This window comes from Phocoena phocoena, chromosome 17 (genome assembly GCF_963924675.1).
Source record: "Phocoena phocoena chromosome 17, mPhoPho1.1, whole genome shotgun sequence".
NCBI classification, from domain to species: Eukaryota; Metazoa; Chordata; class Mammalia; order Artiodactyla; family Phocoenidae; genus Phocoena; species Phocoena phocoena.
Window position 1 is genome coordinate 5,257,653 of NC_089235.1, and position 21,953 is coordinate 5,279,605.

The 21,953-nt window shown below is 47.5% G+C and overlaps 1 protein-coding gene across 1 annotated transcript; it reads right to left on the reverse strand.

The window, feature by feature from the left end:
* Positions 1-227: 227 nt before the first annotated feature.
* On the reverse strand, positions 228-11,112 carry LOC136136966 (epidermal retinol dehydrogenase 2-like). Its single transcript, XM_065895199.1, has 6 exons — positions 10,777-11,112; positions 7,738-7,869; positions 4,974-5,073; positions 2,794-2,938; positions 1,810-1,935; positions 228-519 (listed from the first exon to the last, which is right to left on the reverse strand). The coding sequence occupies exons 1-6, from the start codon at positions 11,104-11,106 to the stop codon at positions 426-428; spliced, it is 927 nt and encodes a 308-aa protein (XP_065751271.1). The 5' UTR covers positions 11,107-11,112; the 3' UTR covers positions 228-425.
* Between the last annotated feature and the right edge of the window lie 10,841 nt (positions 11,113-21,953).

A 21,953-nucleotide genomic window follows, 5' to 3' on the forward strand; every position in this document is an offset into this window, starting at 1 on the left:
AGAGCAGGGCAAGGGGGAATCCAGAGCTCTGCGTCCTCTGGAGAGAGGGCACCCAGTTCAGCACGACCCATCAGCCCTCATCTCCACTGCCCAGCGCGGGCTCAGCCACAGCCAGCCCCATCTGAGCCACCTCCCCAAAGACCAAAGCGAAAGGCAGTTCACGAGAGAGAGGATTATCTCACTTTCACATCTGTTGCAAGCAAATGACAAAAATGGGCTGTTTTTTTTTTTTTTTTTTAATTTAAAAAACTCAACAGAAAAGCAGTACGCAACATTATTTTCAAAGGCATTGGTTGAAAATACCAGTCCGGACAGCAGACGAAGAACTTGTGGTTTCCAGATACATTCTGTCGGACAGACACTTCTTCATTGAAACAGACATTGCGTAGCTTTGGGTATCAGGTGACATCAGCCAGAGTTGGTCTTTAGTCTTTCTTCTTATGGCCAGAGAAGCTATCCATTGAATTAAAGACACCCATATACTCAGCCAAAAGCATTCCAAGCTTGAGGGGCAAGAAACTAAAGAGAACACAAGAGTGAACTTTCCTGGTTATAATTCATGAAAGCATCTTTACTGGCTCCGCTGAAAAGCAGGGCCACTGACTTGTTGCAGAAGAAGTCATTCACACACGCCCACCTGAATGTCCCTGCCTCATGGTCACTCGGGGCTTGTCCACCACGTGGGAGGACACTGGCCCAGGGTCTCTGTATCTCTCCTTGCTTTATTTACACTATTCAGTCTCCAGGGCCTCACTACACTCTGTAACGATGGACAGGAAGCCGTGAAGTCCTGTGGAGTCGTGAGCCTGGCTTGCATCCCAGTTCTGTCACCCGCAGTGTCACTGGCCTCTGGAGACTCAGTTCCTTCCACTGTCAAAAGAGGTCATCACTCTTTCTTTCTGGGACCACTGGGAGGATTAGATGCAATAGCTCCTCCGAGCTTTGGCATGGCCCAACTAAGACTGTTCATCTTCTCCACCCTGCTCACCCCTCCTGACACTCTGACCCCGTCCATCCAGATGTTCACACAGCAGGGTGAGGAGAGGCACAGTAAACAAACCGGAGACTTGTCCTGGGAGTGGGGTGAAGAAAAGGGCCCCGTGCTCATTGTACCTCCGAGGGCAGCCCAAGATATCCAGGTGGCTCCTGCCCTCCCCGGCTTCCGGTCTCTGGTCAAATGTTACCCTTCTCCATGAGACGCCCGTGCGGACCTTACTGACAATTCAATCCTGCCGTGCTCTCTTCCACCTCTTGCTCTGGGATCACCTTCTCCTGCTTTGTATTTCCTTCATAGCACTGAGGACCACCCAGAATATCTTTCTTTTACTTTACTTTCTTGTTTGTTTGTTCCCTCCACCAGCCCCCCGAGAAGAGAATCTCCAGTGAGAGCAGGGACTCTTGTCTCTCTTGTTCTTTGCTGTAACCCAGATCCTGGGATGGCCAACAGAGCATGGCACACACTAGCCACTCTGATGATGATTGAATGGATATTTGAAGGAGTGTGTGATGTGGTTCCCTGTCACTGAACTTCTTCAGGTTTCCAAAGCCTTCTCAGGACCTATGCAGATAGCTCCCCAACTGGGCCCAGAACTAACAGCCTATGAAAGTAAACGTAACCTCCATTTTCTGACTCATGGGAAGCACCGCAAGTATGCAAATTTGAGATTGTGTCAGCAAATGGGAACAATCAAGGGATCAAAATCCATTCATTTAACAGATATTTTTTAAGTGGCTCCCGGCTGTAGGACCTGGAGTGATTTGTTGATACGACTGACACATTACAGAAGTAATAGAAGCAGGTACTGTTACCTTTTTAAAAACACTATGAAGTATATAAACCTTGGCATATATAAGTACGGTTTGTCTTGCAGGATAGCATCTACTATCTTCCTGACTGCATATTCTGGTTCCAGAATCGGTAACAGAGAAGGACAGCTAGGGGGTCAAAAAAAAAAAAAAGCCGTATATTAAGAAATTAATAAAAGCAATTCTTAAAAATAGGATAAAACAGTTGTAAGACATTATCATTTATTTGCTTCTTTCCCTGCCAGATTTGATCTTTTTCTATACTTACTTCCTTATTACCTACCTGGCAAATACTAGCATAACTAGGATTCGAAATGGAAAATGATTCTAATTAATACACTGATGTTACAATATGCCCGTAGGTGAAACTGTATTAAATGAATGGTCTAAATGTTGTAAAGCGAGTCTTTGAGAAATCACAGCCGGGACTTCCCTGGGAGTCCAGTGGTTAAGACTCCACGCTCCCAATGCAGGGGGCCCAGGTTTGATCCCTGACCAGGGAACTAGATCCCACATGCATGCCGCAACTAAGACCCGGCGCCGCCAAATACATAAATGAATAAATATTTAACAAAAATAACAAAAAAAGAAAGAAAAGAAAACTACCTGCCTGTCATCTCATGAGTGCAGACTGGGTATTTATGCCCCTTCAACAATTTCTGGTCCTTCTGTGGAATCAGGGAGAAGGCAGGATGGAGTCAGGTGGCAGAAAGGGGGTGCGATGGGAGTGCCGAGGAGATGGGGGAGGAGGTCTGGGCCACAGGGTGGCTGCAACTTGGATACAGCCTTGATAACCCATTGCTTATTAAACCCAGTATCTTAAACACAACTGCATTTGAGGAAGGAAATTCTGAAACCATTTATAAATCAGGCTGCATGCTGGAAACATCTTTTTAAACAACTTTAGAAAGCAGATAGAACAAAATAAAATGGATGGCTAATCATTTTTCAAAACATAGTTTCTTCGAAATCAGAGGACATGCTTACCCAGTAGTACAGCCGTCAAACATTCCAGTGTTTATAAAAAATGGGCACACAATAGTGGTTTTGATCCCGTTTTGTTTCTTGGCAAATGTTTCCATAAATACCGATTCAGCAAATCCAAAGGCAGCAAATTTACTTGCACAATAATCTGAAAGAAGACAAACGATGCTAACGTAGAGCGAAAAGTTTTTAAATGCCATTACGTTAAGGTTTCCTCGTAACATGAATATCAACAGAGAATGGGACGGCAATTTCAGAGTTCTTATTCCGTATGATCTTGGTCTGCTCCACCTGGAAGGGGCCAGGAGTGAGCCGGAAGGACCACAGTCACCTCAAGGTCAGATTACAATGACCACGTGGATTCGCGGAGAAGCAGGGCTGCGGGGAGCCTCCTGAGGGGCGGGTCACACAGCCGGCCTTTACTCCCGTGTTAGTGATGGTCAGACACTCTGCCAGCCATGACACGCGGCCCAAGATGTGCGTCCTGTCCCTGTCCCAAAGAACTGCAGCCCAGTCGGGGCAGGAAGACACACAAAAGGAGAAATAAAATAATAGGTCAAGTGGGAGTCTAGGCAGTGGAGATCAGTGTGGGCCATGATACTCAGATCAAATTTTCTTCCAACTCTAATTCTTCCACTTCCAGGAGAAAAACAAAGGACTCTGTCCCTTCCGCCTCAACTGCGCGAGTTATCTTCAGGTGCAGGGGGAGGGGAAACTGGTATTTGTGTCAGTTTTGAGCTCTCTGTCCTCAGGTACGCTCACTTCAAGTAAACACCTGAATATTCAATTTACTAAATGGAAACGTGGGGAGAAGAGGAGTTTAGGTGGACTTATCCTTTCCTCTGCCTCACACGATGCACACCTCCTGGCTCCGGTGGAAAGCAGCTCCTCCAGCTGGCAAGATCCAGGCTACACGTGCCAGGTGTGGGCTGGTGGGGGCCGCTGCTGCCCAAGACGGTGGGAAAGCCGACAGAAGAAGGGGCCGGGGAGGGGGGGTCCTGAGCCGCTTCTGGGATCATCTGAGTCGTTTGGTAGAAATGCAGCTCTCTGAGCTCCTCGACCCGCGAGATGAAGAGGTGTGGGTACGGCCCAGGGCCAGGGAATCTGCATTCTAAATAGCATATCTGAGGTTCTGACACAGGGGAGCCACCACTCACACTGTGGGAACTCAAAAGGCTTACACTTGTTCCTAAGGGGAGCACGGGTGGGAGAGACGTCCGTCTGAAGACAGAGATGTTGTGTCCAAGAAAAGGCTTAAGACGAGCTGTAAATACACTCGTATGATTTCAAGACCCGTGATTTCTCAGATGTACAAGACAGAGGTAATAATAACACCTGATGAATTCTAAGGAGGACAGAGGAAGGGAAATCCAGGGTACAGGGAGATGTGTACAGGCTGCTAATATTTTGGGTGATGGGTGGTTCCGGAAACCTATCCACGTAGCTGAGACGTACTTGCTGAGACTAGTGTCGTGAACCTTCCCCCACACGACTCAGCTCCAAAGCACTAGGCAGGGCCCAGTCGGCCCGCTGGGCCGTCCACTACTGAGTGCTGCAGTTAGGGTTCCGGTGGGTGAGCCTCCAGGAGGGACAGCACTTCCGCTCCTCCTGGAACCAGCTCCCCAGTGGGCCGCCTTCCCCGAAGATCTTGGCGTACGTCTTTGTCCCCTCCCCACCTCTAATGTCAAGTCAGTTGCCAGGGAAATGGAAGTCACAACAAGTTCCTGCACGTCTCCAACCAATGGGAAAGCAAAGAGGTTAATTTTAGGTTTCCTGGGGTGAAGACATTTTTCTCTAAACTCACGGCTAGGGGAGATCACTTAATGGAAACTTAGGAGGGATGAGAGTCCTCCTGGTATCATCCTGATAACAGTGCCGGGTGAGCTGATCACTTGTGTAAGAAATTTATCAGTAGGGTCTCTCTCTTTCTCTCTTTTTTAAACCCAAGGGATTGCCTAAGACCTAATGCTTCCCAAGTGCATAGTTCAACTTCGTGTACGTATAAACTGCTGGGTGATTTTGCCGGACCGTGAAGTTCTCAACCACTTACCTTACCTGAATATCCCTCTTCATCTATTATCCTTTATTATGAGTGCATAAGGTCAGTGCTGATTATTCAGAGCTATTACTCAAGTTAAAGTTACAAGAAACTTTGCAATTGTGAAATATCACATTTCTCTTACCGGCCAGTCCGTTTACTCCAATTAATCCAGCTGAACTTGAAATGCAAACCAAATGTCCATGGTCATTAGCGATCATCGCGGGTAGAAAGGCTTTATAAGTCTAAGAAGATCAAGGTGAAATGTTTAACATCTGATGCCACATTTTATATTTTTTTCAGATGTTTATAAGATCACTGTGATTGAAAAAAAAAATGAAGCTCAAAAAAATACCTGAAGGCACTGGGATATTCAAACTTAACCGTCTGGGAAATAACCATCTTAACTGGTTTAATCTATATCGATGCTTTCCTGATGGCAATTCCAATATTATTAAAAATAACTTATTCAGGGCTTCCCTGGTGGCGCAGTGGTTGAGAGTCCGCCTGCCGATGCAGGGGACACGGGTTTGTGCCCCGGTCCTGGAGGATCCCGCGTGCCGCGGAGCGGCTGGGCCCGTGAGCCATGGCCGCTGGGCCTGTGTGTCCGGAGCCTGTGCTCCACGGCGGGAGAGGCCACAACGGTGAGAGGCCCGCGTACCGCAAAAAAAAAAAAAAACTTATTCAGACGTATATTTTGCTCGTGTTTGACTTTTAAAAACACAGTATTAAGACAATAATTGAAGCAGTATAGGAAACTCTTAGTTGTGGCAGCCACGACCCACAAACCAATAAGAACACTCAAGGATATGATTATTTCAACTCATGGTGCCTTTTTTCCTCCCTGGGCTTACAGCCGAATTTCAAATTTTTCTGAACATTGTTCACAGGACATGCGACTGCTGGCTTCAGTTTAAAAATATCACTTTATTTTTAAACTCATCTATACTTCTTTGAACGATGGTTTCTTATTTTTATTCCATGTCATAAAGGAGAATATCTGTTAGACAGAGGAGACACACACTGTGTCTCAGCATGTATTATATAGAATACCTTCACCTTTCCTGTGGGACCTGGGAGAAAAAGCTAAAAGAGAAATAAATTTGGGGACATGTATTCTGCAACAAAGGAATAATGAATCAAATATGGATAGTTGCATATTTATATGAAATAAATTTATATTCGTATTTTCAAATAGGAATAATACGAATAAATATGAGAAAAGGGATCTCTAATGAAAGTCAAGCAACCTTTGTTTGTCTGCATCTCGATGAGTTTCAGAGAGAAACGAACAGAGAGAGAAGTGGAAAGTCAGAGAGGCACCAAGAGCTCAGCGTGACCCACGGCATCCCGAGTTCCGACAGTCCATGATGATGGGCATCACTGCTCCGTGGGACACGCCCCTTGGGAGCACGGTCACCACGAGCTCTCTGACCCTCGGCAGTCACGTGCCTACTCCGGGCAGGTGCTTAAAGGGCGTTTGCGAACTCGCCTGGGAAGAGTGTACAGAGTGTGAGGACTCGAGGGCATGACAGGGGCCAGGGAAACACCAGCAGCTCAGGAGCAACTAGCAGGGGAGAGAGAAAGAGGAGACCAGGATGGGGACGCGGACAGCGGTGGGGAAGGAACACAACGCCCCGGGGGTGGACACTTAGGAGACGACGCCCTCCCATTCATGCTGACCGTACCTTCTAACCTCTGTCTCGAGAAGGAGCGGGGCATTTGCAACAAGACAACATCAATCCCCTGCAGTCGTTCCTGAAGGAACTCGGTGGCCCCTTAGCTCGGAATCTTTCCATCTTTCTCCCCCAAACTATACGGAACGCTGAAACTACCACAGCAGCGTTACGTTTTTGGTGAAACCAGGGGACACAAAACCTACAAACTCCAAATGGCATGTGAAGGCTGTCACAGGAGAGCTGGGCAGGAGCCCCTGAGGTTGGCGTGGGGAGAAAGGAGGGGGTCTCTGAAATGTCCGGCAAACTCTCACTCCCCGATGGAGAGAGCTGGTCTGGGGGATGGGCTGTGGGCAAGAGCCGGGTGGGGGGGCAGAACGAGGGCACGTGTGTGGCTGGGGAAGCTGACGTGACTGGTCTTTGCAGAAGCCAGGAAGACGCAGCCTGAATGTGGGCACGTCGCCTTGGAAGTCAGGGCTGTGCCTCAATGTCCAAGGCCCCTAGTCACCAGGTGGGACTGGTGGGAACTCTCCTTTCCCTGGTTAGGTACCGAGTAAGGTGACCATGCGTCTTGGTTCGCCCCGAACAGACCTGATTGATGCTTGCTTGTTAATTACGCCTCCTTTCACTTCAAGAGAGTTCTAGCCAGGAACTCTCTTAGGCAAACGATAAGGTCACCTGGTCATGTCTAAGCACGGTCACTTTTAACTTCTATGGTCCCTTGTCTCACTGGGCTGTTTTAAGGCTTCTTCATGAGGTGCCTGGGATAGTACCTGACACAGGTTGGCCTTCAGTTCATGATTATGACAGGAGGAGAGGACAGTTGTGTCTTTGTAGGATTCTCTGAGCAGAGGCGCTGGGAGGTGTAGGTTAAGTTGGATCTGGAGAGGACAGCTCAAGCTAGAATTAAGAAGTCTGTGCTTTATTTAGAGACCAATACTACTGTAAGAGAACATGAGGAAGGCACTTTAAGATGACAGAGTAGGGGCTTCCCTGGTGGCGCAGTGGTTGAGAGTCCGCCTGCAGATGCAGGGGACGCGGGTTCATGGCCCGGTCTGGGAAGATCCCACGTGCCGCAGAGCGGCTGGGCCCGTGAGCCATGGCCGCTGAGTCTGCGCGTCCGGAGCCTGTGCTCCGCAACGGGAGAGGCCACAACAGTGAGAGGCCCGCGTACCACAAAAAAAAAAGGTAAAATGACAGAGTATATTTATAATAAGAAGAAAAAATAATTACCCATAAATGTGCTTTGAAATTCACATCGAAAGACTTTTCCATAAGCTCATCCGGGCAGTCGAGGAACTTTTTGCCTGTTACGATTCCGGCATTGTTGATGAGGATTGAAACGTCGCCAACTTCTTTCTTAACCTGAATTGAATAAGGAGAACAGCATCACCAGTGCAGTGCAGGCAGACCTCGGAGATACTTCGGGTTCGGTTCCAGACCTCCGCAGAAAAGCAAATACCGCAATAAAGCGGGGTCACACAAATTTTTCGGTTTCCCAGTGCATATACAAGTTGTGTTTACACTATACTGTAGTCTATTAAGTGTGCGATAGCATTGTGTCTTAGAGACAAGTTGCCTTAATTTTTTTTTTTTTGCTAAAAATACTAACCATCTTCTGAGCCTTCAGTGAATTATCATAGTAACAAAGATCACTGATTGCAGATTACCAGAACAGACATAATAACGATGAAAAAGTGTGAAACACTGTGAGAATTACCAAAATGTGACCCCGAGACATGAAGTGAGCAAATGTTGGAAAAATGGTGCCAACACTGTTGCTGAAGGCAGGGCTGCCACAAACCTTCCATCTGTTAAAAACCTTCAAATGGAAAAAAAAAAACACAGTACCTTTGAAGTGCAATGAGATGAGGTATGCCTGTAATTCCTTACATCATCCGGGTTCACTTCCCCATAGTTAACTCAGACTGAGTTAATGCGCTCTAAAAACAAAGTATGTTTATCTCCTTTGCAGAGTTTATGGCGCACCAGAAATCTAGGTCTGATACCTCTCTACTCATTCTCCTCCCGTCCTATGATGGTTCCAACACTGCAATGCTACTTTCCTTCTACAGGTAGAGCTACTCTTATACTCAGTGGTCCTATGCGAAAATGATGTATAAGCAGCACACCATTTTAATTAATGCGATGGCACACCAGGCATGACAGCCATGCCATATAAATCACGACCTGGCCCGCAGAGCGATGGGGGCGGGGGGGGGGGGCGGAAACGGAGGGTTTACGATATTCACATGCATATTTCAAACACACCGTTGGGCTCAGAACCCGTCTGTCCTGTTCTCACCAGCTGGCGGGTTCTCTTCTCCCCAACACAGACTTTCAGGTGTAAGATCTGTGAAAGGAGGATCAGAGGGGGGCCCCCGTCTGCTGCTGTCACGCTGGCCAGAGTAGGTGTCAATAACCTTGAGGAATAAAAATTCTGGGAGCACCGCTGGAGCCTTCCCCTTAGAGCAAACCTTCAGCCTGTGGCCCAGGCCCTTTGTCAGAAACGAGCAACAGGATTTTCTAGGCTTGACGACAGGGGACGCGGCTGTCCCTCTGCCTTTGTGTTTTGAATTTCATTCCTGTGATGTGTCGCACAGCAGGGGCCCTGTCCCCCGCGAATCAGAGGGCGCCACTGGTTGCAGCACTGCTTACATCTCTAGCTCTGTGTGTGTGTGCGCACGTGTGGGTGTGCACGTATGGGGGTGAACCTGCCTATGAGGATGGTGCAGCTGGGCACAGGGAGGCTGTACTACTGAAGCCAGGTGGATGCTGCCACCTTCCCCATCTGCTGTTGCAGAAGGCCCGGGTCCCAGCAAGGAGGCTGACGTGCTGGGTATCCACTAGCCAAGGAGATCCATAGCCTGGGGGAAATTTAGGATGCAATCGAGAAAGTTTCTGGATCTGAAAGTTTGCCCCTTGTTTACTCCTTTTTATGGGAAAAAAAATCTCTGGTACCTATCGTCTATCAAGAACAAGAAGTGGAAATGGTTGCTTTATAGTATCAATATCTTAAGGTCTTTTGTGTTTAAATATGAACCAGTCACTGCTTAAGAGTGGCTGGAGACGTCAGTCATAGCCAGTGGAAGTCAATGTGCCGGGCGATTGGCGCTCCAAGTGCAAAGAGCTTACTCTGTGAGGGTGACCACAGCAAACACCCCTGCGCTTTGAAGGGTGGTCCCTGCATAAGTCCATGCCAGTGTGTTAGGTTTGGATCCCCAGACTGCTGGGCAGCCTGCGACTGGTGACGGTGGTGGTCACGGACGTATAAAACGTAAAGACAAACTTAAAACCAAAGAAACTCACTGGCCAGGGATCTGCGCTAGGGAGTGAGGTGAGAAGCCGCAAGGGGATCCGGGTTCGAGCCAACAGGCTGCGCAGGACCCTTCCCACAGGCCGGTCTGCTTCCTTCCTTCTTGCTAAACTGGGGGATTCTGAGAGCCGTAGAGGGTGATGTGTGGAGCGCTCGTGCCGGTGAGCGGGATTTCCCAGGGAAAAGAGGCAACCACCAAACAGGTACGTGCCTCCGTGAGCTAAGAACGCCCGTACCGCCGGCCTACTGGAGCTCTGGTTTCCTGAAAGCGTTCTTTCTAAGAGCATCTGTGTCATTGCCAAAGCAGCAGCTGTAGTTGAGTCTTTAGGATGAATGTTCTGAGTTTCATATGGCCACTTAAGAGAAATACAAGTAAATGGAAAGCACTGATGGGGGCAGGGGGGACAGCTGGACTTACAATGAGGCTAGATACGGGTTCACATCCTGGCTTGGTCCCATGCTAGCTCTGTGACCCCAAACAGGTTATTTAATAGCCCTGTTTCTCAGTTTCTTTACCCTCAAAGGGGTGCTACGGCCCATCTCTCGCACGGTAACGGGGGCCAGCACAGCCAGCACACGCGCTGGTGAGAGTGCATTCTTCAGAGTTAAAAGACTCAAGTCCCAGCGGTCGCTCTGCTACTTATTACCTGTGTTTCTCAGGTAAGCGACTCACCTGCCCGAAGTTTCCATTTTCTTATCTGTGATGTGGAGACAATAGGAGCCCTGACTTTACGGGATTGTGATACAACTCACACAGGGCGCTAAGCGTGGTGTATCGCACACGGCGAGAACTCAAACATCCTAATTCCCACTCTCCGGTATTTTTTAAAGTAAAGGGATGTGGGAGAGGTACATCAGCACTGAGGAAGGCGAACAGACAAAGAAACTGATGGCTGTCAAAGAATTTACGTAGCGGTCTCACTACCTACAGGCAACAGCAAGCACCTAAGATTTACCTGATCGGCCACTCTATACACTTCCTCCTTCCGGCTGCAATCACAGGTATACGCATAAACCTCTGTGGCTCCAGCTTCCCGAGCCATCTTGCAGGTCTCCTCATTCCCCTCCCGGCTGACATCCCAGAGAACAAGCACCGATCCAAGGCGGGCAAATTTGACGGCTAAGAGCCTTCCAAGTCCACTCCCAGAGCCTGTTATAAGTACGATTTCACCAGCAACATTCTTCTGTGGCCTTGGGATTATGGCAAAAACCATAACCTCCAGAAGGGCAAACACTGATTTTCCCAAGAAAACGAAAAATGTCTTGACTGAGTTCAGGTTCGCCATGTTCTGGCTGACACCTATAAAGCAAGAGAGACTCATGTAAGGACCTCGGTATCCATTCCCTCTGAGCTTGCTCACTCCATGGAGCTCATACTTTCTGCAACTGTGAAAGAAACCAAGAAGCGTGATGTAAACATCTCTCCTGGCCGCAGACTCCCGACTTAGAAGGGGGAGGGAACCCACAGGGACCGTCTCGGCCAACTTGCCTTCATAGCAGCAAGGTCATCGCTATCTGCACACCTGCTGAGCATTATACGTGACAGAAATGTTCAGGAACCAGGAGCTGTACACGTGCCCAGATTTAACCCAAAGGAGAAGTTCACTACTTCTCATAGTCAACCTTTCTTCATAATAATCACAGGTCCTGATTATTCATGGTCAAAGCCTTGACCATGTGGTGTTTATGACGTAACTGCTCCCTTCCGGTTTTATTTTTACCTCCGTTTAGGTTTCTTATTTGCACTGTTGTTCTTTACAATCTGAGATTCAAGAGGAAAATGTGAGGAGGGGAATAACCAGACGTTCGAAACCTCTCCCCCGGACTTGCTGTCAGCACACGGTACCCCTTCCCCACGCTCTGAGGCCCGCACGCCAGATCACTTACCACTCGGCCCTGTGATTGTAGGATATCGGTGGGAGATGGGTGGGCCCTGCCCCTGCCTAGCTGTGGAACCTGGGGCGGCCCACGAAGGCCCTCTGGGCCTCGGTCTCCGCACCTCTACTGGTCCTGTGGCCTCGGGTGGTTTTGCAGATGGGATGAAAATGTGTGCGGTGCATGTGACCACAGTGCTGGCCAGCAGTAAGTGCTTTACGATGTTACCTTGTTTCTCAGACCCACGGGAAGGCACTCAGTAGGTCTGCTGAATGAAAAAAAGGCTTCCCCTTGACAAATGCATACAAGGCTCAGTGCTTCCATCCTATCAGTTACTCACACTTTAGTGAGAATGAGTGTATAAGATGCTTCGCTAACAACCAGCTGAGAAAGAAGGGAAGGTCTTATTTCCTCCGGGATGAGGAGAGAAGGGGCAAACTGCTGGGGGTGGAAGGCTTCCCTGAATGGAGCGGTCACCTGAGAGGCAGGGATGAGGACAGAAGATGGACATCATGAGTGAGGTGAAGCGGTTCTTCACTTACTTTGCAGCGTGGCTGAGGACAGACTAATTCTCGCAGATTCATCCGCAGGATGGCTTGAAGCATGGTCAGACCCTTAGGAAATTGTGACTTAAACTGTTGTTTCTGGCTCATTCTACAGATGGGACTGCGGACCAGAAGAATATGTGTGTGGTTTAGCCAGGGTCCCTGTGCTAGTTCGTGCAGGCCAGGTGAGTTCACGATCCTGTTTACTGAGCACCGACCCCGGGCAGGTAAGATGCTGGTCCCTGGGGCTGAAGGGGTGGGCAGCCTCCCATAATCTCTGCCCTGGTGAGACGCCTCTCTCCTCAGTGTCTCCAGCACCACAAGAGTGGCCGGAAGCCTCACCACTGTGCTGGCTGACGTGAAAGTTACCGGATTCTAGACTTCGGTGTTCCGCTGTCTCAGTGCCGGCATGGTGCAAGCCCTGAAACGAGCCCCTCGTTAATCCCTGTCCTGGCAGATTCTTCCTGGGTTCTCCAGTGCCTAGCATCCTGAGACCTCCCTCATTGGGGGTTTAGGGTGTCTGCTGGGCACCTGCACAGGTAGTGAGGTCTAGAGATTAAGGTTTGGGTTGGAATTCGGGATCTGCCACTGACCTCTCAGCATCCTTGCTAAAAACTGTTGCATCTCTTCTGCCTCAGCTTCCTTATCTAAATAGTGGGATTCTACGGGTACATGCCAACATTTATGAAATAGGGAAGGTGTGCAAGTTAAATGAGGTTAATACAGGTATTAAGGAAAGGAGGGTAGTATGGTCACTACTACCCCGTAGGAAACTTCCGAGCAGACTGGGGAAAAACAAAGAAGGGGGCAGCCCTCTCCAGGAGGTAGAGGAGGGCGTGCCCTGGGATCTCAGCCCCTGCCAGGTTACGCACCCCTCCACCCCCCCGCCCCCCATAATGCGGAAGCCAGGCACATGAGAGCAAAGTAAATAATAGCTAGGGCTGTGATTGGTGTTCCTGCTAGCAATGTGAACTTCGGATCCTCAGCTATACCAAAGAAAGAGGGTTACAGCATGCAGACGATGTACCCAGGCAAACGTCCGGTTCTGTTTTAGTATAAAGTTTAGCAAGTCAGGGAGCATGTGCATTACATTTAATCAGGCTGAAGGCGTCTTTGGTGTCTCCATCCCATGGCTTTCACCCCCTTAGTCCAAAAGCTGAGCTAACTTGGTGCAACCTAAACAGGTGACTTCCGCTTCCCCGGCCAGGGCGCGGCCGCAAGTCGGCCCTGGTACCGGGGGTGCGGAATGGGGTGAATGCGGGGGGATGGCTGGGGAGGGGCAGGCAGATGCAAAGAGCAGCGGGGAGCAGGGCACCTGGTCAGAATGCCCCGAAGGTGACGAGGTGACCAGGGATCAACCCCGCGCTGCTCCGGGATGGGGCGGGAGGCCACCAGCTCACTCCTCGGGGGCTCGCGGCGCTCCCCCGCGCTCGTCCCCGCCGCCCAGGCTCCCGGGCTGCGCCGTCTCGAGCCCCCGCCCCGCCTTGACCTTAACGCCGCCGGCGGGCCTCGGCTACTCACCGGGATGCGCTGCCCTCGCTGCGACCGAGTGGCCTGCCTGCTCCGCCACGGGCCTCGCGTCACTGGTTCTCAGCCTCGCGAGGTTCCGGCTTTATCCCCGCGCCGCCGGAGACGAAGTCCAAGGGCGGGACGGCCACGCCCGCGCGGGGGTGGGGCGCCCGGGGACCCCGCCCGCCGTGTGGGCGCGCGCTCTTTTTTTTTTTTCCCAGGCAGCCGCATGCAGGAGCTGGAGATTCTGTTGCGGGGACCCATCGCGCACCTGGATTCCGAGCAGGAGAATCACCAGGGGATGTTTAAGCATTGCGATGCCCAAGCTGCACCCGGGATTATTAAGTCAGAATTGCCGGCTTGGCAGGAGGCCCTGGTACGAGCGATTAAAAAGCTCCCCAAGTTGGGGATTGGCATGTACACACGCCTATATTTAAAATGGATACCCAACAAGGACCTACTGTAGAGCCCAGGGAACTCTGCTCAATGTTATGTGGCAGCCTGGATGGGAGGGGAGTTTTGGGGGAGAGTGGATACATGTATACGTGTGGCCGGGTCGCTTTGCTGTGTACCTGAAACTCTCACAACAGGTAATCGGCTCTACTCCCACATAAAATAAAAAGTTTAAAGGAAAAAAAAAAGCTCCCCAGGTGTTTTTAAAGAACAGCCGGAGGTTGGGACCCCCGTAGAAGAGAACCAGGGGGCGGCAGATGCGGAGTCCCTGCAGGAGGGGGCCAAGTCCAGCCTCTGCAGCCTGCAGTGCGGGGCACAGATAACAGTTCGGGTCAAAGTGTGACTCCTCCGCTTGGGATCAAGGTCTACAGCTTCGCTGGCCCGGACTTTGGCGTGTGGGCCTGGGGGAGGCGAGTGGGGGCGGAGCTAGCTGGGGGCCGAGGAGAAGCGGAAGAAGTTTGTTCTGAGTAGATCAGGTTGGGAAAAAGGAAGTCAGCAGTGCTTCTGATCCAACCGGTGTTTATCGAACGTCTTCTCTGTGTGCAAATATGCAGAAGACATAGCAGTGCTACATCTGTCAGGGGAAAAAAAGAAAAACTTCGGTTAAGAACCTTAGCTAATCATTTAATATGAGTCACCACTGAAATGACTGAGGTTGGAGTTTGATGGGTGGCGTGAGGAGAGGAAACATCCAGTTACAGGGTGCTGGAAGAAAAACTGGGAGTCGGGACAAGATTGCCTTTGGAGTTCAGCCCGGGTTGAGTAGCAGGTCCAGGAGTGCTGAACACGCAGAGGAGAGCTGGTTAGCCAACGTATATCTGGGACAGACCTGGGTATGTGAGGAACTGCACCTTTGTTCTTTTTTCGGCTGTGAGAAGAGCCAGGTAGGCTGTATAAGCCTGGAGAACGGGGCAGGTGTGCTCATTGGTTTCAAGTCAGCGAACATCACCCGAGGACACGTGCCGTGGGGGCCTCTGCATGGCTGGGGGAACCGCAAAGTCTTTTTTTGGGGGGTGAGACACAGTCAGGAAATGCACACCTGCAGATGATATAGACATGCAGGGTGCTGCCCCGGGTGCATGGAAGAGGGGCACCTGCAGCCTGGATGAGGAGCGGTAGCTGGGAAGAGCCTTCCGCACTCGGGGACAGAATGGGTCAAGGTGCGGGGGGCACTCAGCAGGGAGTGAGAAGTTGGGTGATGGACACCAGGTCACACAGCCCACCTGCAAGAGCTCAGATCGGGGGACGTCGGAAAACGGCAGCCTTATGTCATCTTCATGGTTTCTCTGAGAATAATCCTAGGCGGTCTTTCTTCTTTCTGGTGAGAAGTTCACAGTAGACCTCAAGAAAGAAGTCTCCAGCAGTATTAGAAAGCTCATTGAAACAAAACAGGAATGTAAAGCAGTGGGGCTCCACTGATGTTGCAGTTCAGGGAACTAGAGGCCCCGCCTTTGGAGAAGGCCTCAGTCTGACTTGGTGTGGGAACGCTCAGTGGATGACCATAATCCTGAAAACTAAGAAAGTACATTTTTTCTTTCCTTTTTTTTTTTGCGGTACGCTGGCCTCTCACTGCTGTGGCCCTTTCCCGTTGCGGAGCACAGGCTCCGGACGCGCAGGCTCAGCGGCCATGGCTCATGGGCCCAGCCGCTCCGCGGCACGTGGGATCTTCCCGGACCGGGGCACGAACCCGTGTCCCCTGCATCGGCAGGCGGACTCGCAACCACTGCGCCACCAGGGAAGCCGTAAGAAAGTGCTTTTAAAGGGTCCTTTGTGGCAAAGGCTATAGGGACAGATAGTTTATGGTGGCAGGTGTACAGTAGAATGGGCTAATGAACATATGAAAGAAACTGCTCTAACTTTATTCTTAGAGAAATGCATATTAAATCATTCCTTGCCTTCCAAATTGACAAATATTAGAGAGAGAGAGAGAGAGAGAGAGAGAGAATGTCTTCATATGGAGGTAGTATAAGTTATACAAATCTGGAGAGCAAGTAGGTATCAGAAACTAGAAAGGTACGTAACCTCTCACCCAGTTCCGCATATGGGTTTATCTTTACGAAATAATCAGATATCATTTGTTGACTCCAGGAATGGAAACTGGCTACTGGGAGTCGGGGTTGGAAAGGAGAATTCTGATTGTATTGATTCATGGAAGTGTATTACTCTTTCTGGAAATACATATATTATTAAAAAGAAACTGATCATTAATTTCTAAGAAACATGTGCAGATGGAGTACTCTACAGTCATTTTACAAATAAAATCATGTTCTCGAGGATATAGAAAAATACTCTTCACATAATATGAGTTTAAAAAGCATAGTAGAAGACTAAATATATGATACGATCCAACATTTCTATGAAAACTGTATTTATATGCATTAGAAATGCTGGTAGTGAATTCGCCAGCATCTTGATATTTTTTATTATCGAATAGTGGAATTTTGGTTGGTTTTTATTTTTTCTTTGTGTCTTTTTGTATTTTCCAAATTTTTGATTATGTGCATGTTTTTACTTCATAATAAAAAGTGTTTCTCAGAACATATATACACAGACATTTCCATTCAAGATGGCAGACAAGCATTTTCTGCCAAAATTCCATTGAAATGAAAGGGAAGTTGTAAAAATGTGAATACAAACAAAGTAGTGCTAGAAAAAAAGGAAAGGATCTATCAGTGAGGACTGACTAGAGGTCGGTAAGCAGATGGATCCCGTTTCCAGAAACCAGAGCAAAAGATACTTAACCTAAAACACACCCGTGGCAGGAGCTACAGAAATGAGTCATTCTTCCCAACAAAACCCTGAGTAACTACAATTCAGTAAATAAACACGAAAGAGTGGAAATAGGATACAGGGCATCCGGATGGAATAAGAGTCTTGATATAAAAAACAAGACACTGAAAGTACTGAAATAAAATATAGAAAACTTATTTTGTAATTTGGGGCTAGGCAAGCGCCCACCCCGAAACCATCAGTTATTGATCTGGCTCCATAAAGAGTGTAAACCACCACACAGTAAAAAAAAATATCATAAGCAACAGGCTAAGGAGGCAATATTTTCACATAAAGAATCGACATTTGATAATTAGGCATAATTTAGAGCATTCCTCTAAACCACTCTGAGTAGGGCAGTAGGAAAAATGGGTAAAGAAATGCACAGGAATTAATAGGCAAATAAATACAAATGACTGAAAACATCTGAAAAGATGCTAGATGTCACTAGTATTCAGGAAAATGCAAACTGAAAAAGAATATCCTCTTTTTAATCCATTGATATCGAGATATTAAGAAGTTAGAGAAAATCCAGGAATGATGAGGGTGTGGGAACACAGGTATTCTCGTGCACTGAGCGTGAGAGCAGATTCTGATGTATCCTTTATGGAAGGTGATTCGGCAGTAGCTGTCATGCCTTTGACTCTGCTCTTTCACATCTAGGGATCGATCACATAGGAATATTGACACTTGTGCATAAAGAATTCTCACTGAAGCTTGTTTGCAATAGCAAAAAAATGGAAACTCCGTTAATCATGGTGTAGTCATATAACAGAATTCTATGAAGCAACAAAAAGAATGACGTTAGAACTCTATATACTGACAGGGAAAGATCTCCACGGTATGTTAAGTGAAAAAAAAAAAGTACAGACTTATCCCATGAAAGTTAAATTTAAGATTGCACTGTGTGTGTGTGCGTGCGTGCGTGTGTGAATACAGATGGAAACACTTAGAGCAATGGGTTTGAGGACACACACCGAACTGTTCAAATGGTTACCCCTAGGAGGGGACCAAATTCAGTGAGGGCCATTAAGGGAGGCTTCTCGCTTTAGGATATAGGTTTCTTTTCTTTTTTTTTTTAACTTAATTTTTACTAGAGTATAGTTGATTTACAATGTTGTGTCAGTTTCTGCTGTACAGCAAAGTGACTCAGTTATACATATACATATATCCACTCTTTTTTAGATTCTATTCCCATATAGGTCATTACAGAGTATTGAGTAGAGTTCCCTGTGCTCTACAGTAGGTCCTTATTAGTTATCTATTTTACATATAGTAGTGTGTGTATGTCAATACCAATCTCCCAGTTTAGCCCTCCCCCCTTTCCACCTTGGGAACCATAAGTTTGTTTTCTACATCTATATGTTTCTTATTATTAGACATTTTACAAATGTTGTGCGTTATTTTGTAATCTTAAAAATGAAAATACCGTTTAAAATGGACATACTGTCTGTTTAGAAAAGACTCATTTTAAGAACAGGTTGTCAACACAACATTGTAAGTCAACTATACTTTAACTAAAAAAATAAAAGTTTTAATTCCAAATCTCCAGAAAAAAAAAAAAAAAAAAAAAAAGACCAGGTTGCCTTTGGGAATTACTTTGTAAAATAGTGGAAGAAGTCTAATCAACAGGTGACACATTCAAACTATATTAGTTTTACCAAAATGTATTATTTTGGGATACTGTCTGGATTTGGTTAGAAGGAAATTATAAAATTCTCAGAGAAAAACAAAATTAGCTTAAAAATAGTCTTGTTTGTTCCATGACAAGAGGAAAGCAGTGTTAGCTGGGACAGAAGTAGGAAATGGGTGTATGTGAAAACTTCAAGGAGGTACGAAGCAGAGTGGGCTGATTTTAAGGGAATTAATTTCCAGGTCTTAAACCCCACATGTGATCTTTCCTAAAGTGACTCACGTGAGTGGGTAGGAAGAACAATACATATAAACAAGTAACCCAAGAGTTGAAGGAGGCGAGGGACAGTTCTGCTGACACATGGCTGGGGAGAGTAACCATATACCACAGAAACCCACAAGTTCCCCTAAGACTTGGGGAAGACAGTGATAGGACAGGGCACATGACTGGCATTCCCTGTGTGCTGCATTTCTCAGGAGGGCTGGTCACACAGCCAAACACTCTTCATTCCACCTCTCACAGAAAAAGACAAAAGGAGGGGTTGTTATGAGTTTGTTCTTGTGCCTCTATTTATCCCAAGATCACTTTTTTTTTCCTGAGTAATCATAGCGTGAGTGTCATGGTGGTGAATTAATGCAGATTTGACCTGGTTTGCTATGCCAAGGTTGCTTGAGTCATGTTGGAAGACAATTCAGACACAGCCGGTGTCTCACGACACGGATAAGTTTTCTCCTCTTCATTCTGCCTTTCTGTTCTTGGATTTCTTTTCCCTTTTGATTCTGTCTTTGGTCAGGAAACACTGCTGGTGAAGGGCATTAGCTGCCTGTATTGGCTATTGATATACGATCAGATCGGGAGCAAGACAAGCAATCTGCCTCCTACCTCTGCCCCCAAAGCGTTACTGAAGTCTAATTTACATGCTATAGAATTCACCCATTTTAAGTGTACACTTTGGGTTTTTAGTAATTCACATAGCAAATTTACATATGCAAGTTTCGTTAATTTAGCATATTTACATAGTTGTGCATTATTGGGCTGCCTTCCATCACCCCAATAAGTTGTTGGCAGCGTTTTAAACCAACCATCTGGCTGAGATTTATTGTAGGGGATAACACGGATGATAGCAATTCTGGTCCCAGCTACACTGTATCTCACTAGGGCAGTTCTCTAGAGAGAACCCCCTCCCCAGCTCAACCCTCTGACAGTGTATCCTTTCTGGGATTCTGGGTTCATGTGGATGTTTCCCAATCCATCCTCTTGACTTTTACAGGCCCCGTGTTTTTGTCTTTTCTCCCCACTCTATGACCACCTAGGAGACCCAGGTACACATGCCTGCCCCACCTCCTGACAAACGCCAGCATAAGAGAGGCTTAACTCTCAGGATTTTCACGTTCTTATCCTTATCTATCCTTTTCAAAACAGTTCTACCAATTGGTTTAAAATATTAAAAAAATTTTATCCAGAATGTTTAGATCCATATCAGAAGGCTTTCTCCAGACATCTAGTCCCTCATATAACCAGAAATGGAAGTCATTACACTCATCCTTAAAAACTTTCCTTTTTTGAGTTTTGAAATAATATTTAGAATATTCCAGGAGTCTTCAAAATGGGTGTATGTGAAAACTTCAAGGAGGTACGAAGCAGAGTGGGCTGATTTTAAGGGAACTAATTTCCGGGTCTTAAACCCCACATGTGCTCTTTCCTAAAGTGACCTGCCCGGAACTAGACTGTGCTCTGCTGGTTCTGCTTTTCCACCTTCCCTCATAATCGAGCTGGTCCTGTTATACAAAGTCTGGGGGTGCTTCTCACTCTTTCTGAACTTTACTCATGTTTTGCCCTGGATGCAAACCCCTCCTGGATGACAGTTAGATAATTCTAGAATGGATAGCTCCTGAGGAAGAGATGCACGAGGGCAAAGGAAAGCTAGCACAGAGCTGAAGGGGGCAGTGCCTTTTCATCCAGGTGGCCAACTCATGACAATGCTTCCTGCTTTCTCTATCTTAGTGCTAGAATTTAGAAGTGAGGTTTTTTGGTTTTTTTTTTAAATTTTATATTGGGATATAGTTGATTAACAATGGTGTGTTAGTTTCAGGTGTACAGCAAAGTGATTCAGTTATACATATACGTGTATCTATTCTTTTTCAGATTCTTTTCCCATTTAGGTTATTACAGAATATTGAGCAGAGTTCCCTGTGCTCTACAGTGGGTCCTTGTTGGTTATCTATTTTAAATATAGCCGTGGGTACATGTCAATCCCAAACTCCCAATCTATCCCTCCCTCCCCCCCATTCCCCCCTGGCAACCAGAAGTTAGTTCTCTAAGTCTGTGAATCTATTTCTGTTTTTTAAATAAGTTCATTTGCATCTTTTTTTTTGGATTCTGCATATTAGCGATATCATATTATATTTATCTTTCTCTGTCTGACTTACTTCACTTAGGATGACAATCTCCAGGTCCATCCATGTTGCTGCAAATGGCCTGATTTCATTCTTTTTAATGGCCGAGTAATATTCCATTGTATATATGTACCACATATTCTGTATCCATTCCTCTGTCGATGGACATTTAGGTTGCTTCCACGTCTTGACTATTGTAAACAGTGCTGCAATGAACATTGGGGTGCGTGTATCCTTTTGAACCATTTTTCTTCTCCAGTTATCTGCCCAGGAGTGGGATTACTGGATCATATGGTAGCTCTATTTTTAGTTTTTTAAGGAACCTCCATACTGTTTTCCATAGAGGCTGTACCAATTTACATTCCCACCAACAGTGCAAGAGTGTTCCCTTTTCTCCACACCCTCTCCAGCGTTTACTGTTTATAAATTCTTTTGATGATGGCCATTCTGACTGGTGTGAGGTGATATAGCTCATTGTAGTTTTGATTTGCATTTCCTGACCTTGGAGAAGTGGCTTTATGTAGGGGACGTCCTGTGGGCCCAGCGGTGCATTTCCCTCTGGTCACCAGGGTTACATGCTCTAGGGGTGCCCTTTATGTGGGCTGCGTGGGCCCTTCTGTTGTGGCAGGCTGACTACTGTGGGCAACTAGTTAGTTGCTGGGCCCTGACTAATGCAGAGGCTGCTGGCCTACTGGTGCATGGGGCTGGGTCACGAGGTGGCTGGCTTTGGAGCCCTAGGAGGGTCCTGGGGCTAGTGCTGGCCCATTGGTGGGTGAAGCCAGGTCCCAGAGTGACTGACTGTGGGGCGGGGGGTCCTGGAGCTAGTGTTGGCCTGCTGGGTGGGCTGGGTCCTGACATGGCTGGCTGCAGGGCCACTGTGGTCCCGGGCCTGATGCCCACCCACTGATGGGTGAGGCCAGGTCCTGGGGTCTCTGAGCTTGTGTCAGCCTGCT

Excerpts from the sequence above, each read along its gene's own strand:
- LOC136136966 (XM_065895199.1), bottom strand. The coding sequence starts at position 11,106 with ATGGCGAACCTGAACTCAGTCAAGACATTTTTCGTTTTCTTGGGAAAA. Across the intron at positions 5,074-7,737 it reads ATTTCAAAGCACATTTATGG|ACTTATAAAGCCTTTCTACC; the intron begins GTAATTATTTTT and ends TGATCTTCTTAG. Across the intron at positions 2,939-4,973 it reads TGGAGTAAACGGACTGGCCG|ATTATTGTGCAAGTAAATTT; the intron begins GTAAGAGAAATG and ends GTCTTCTTTCAG.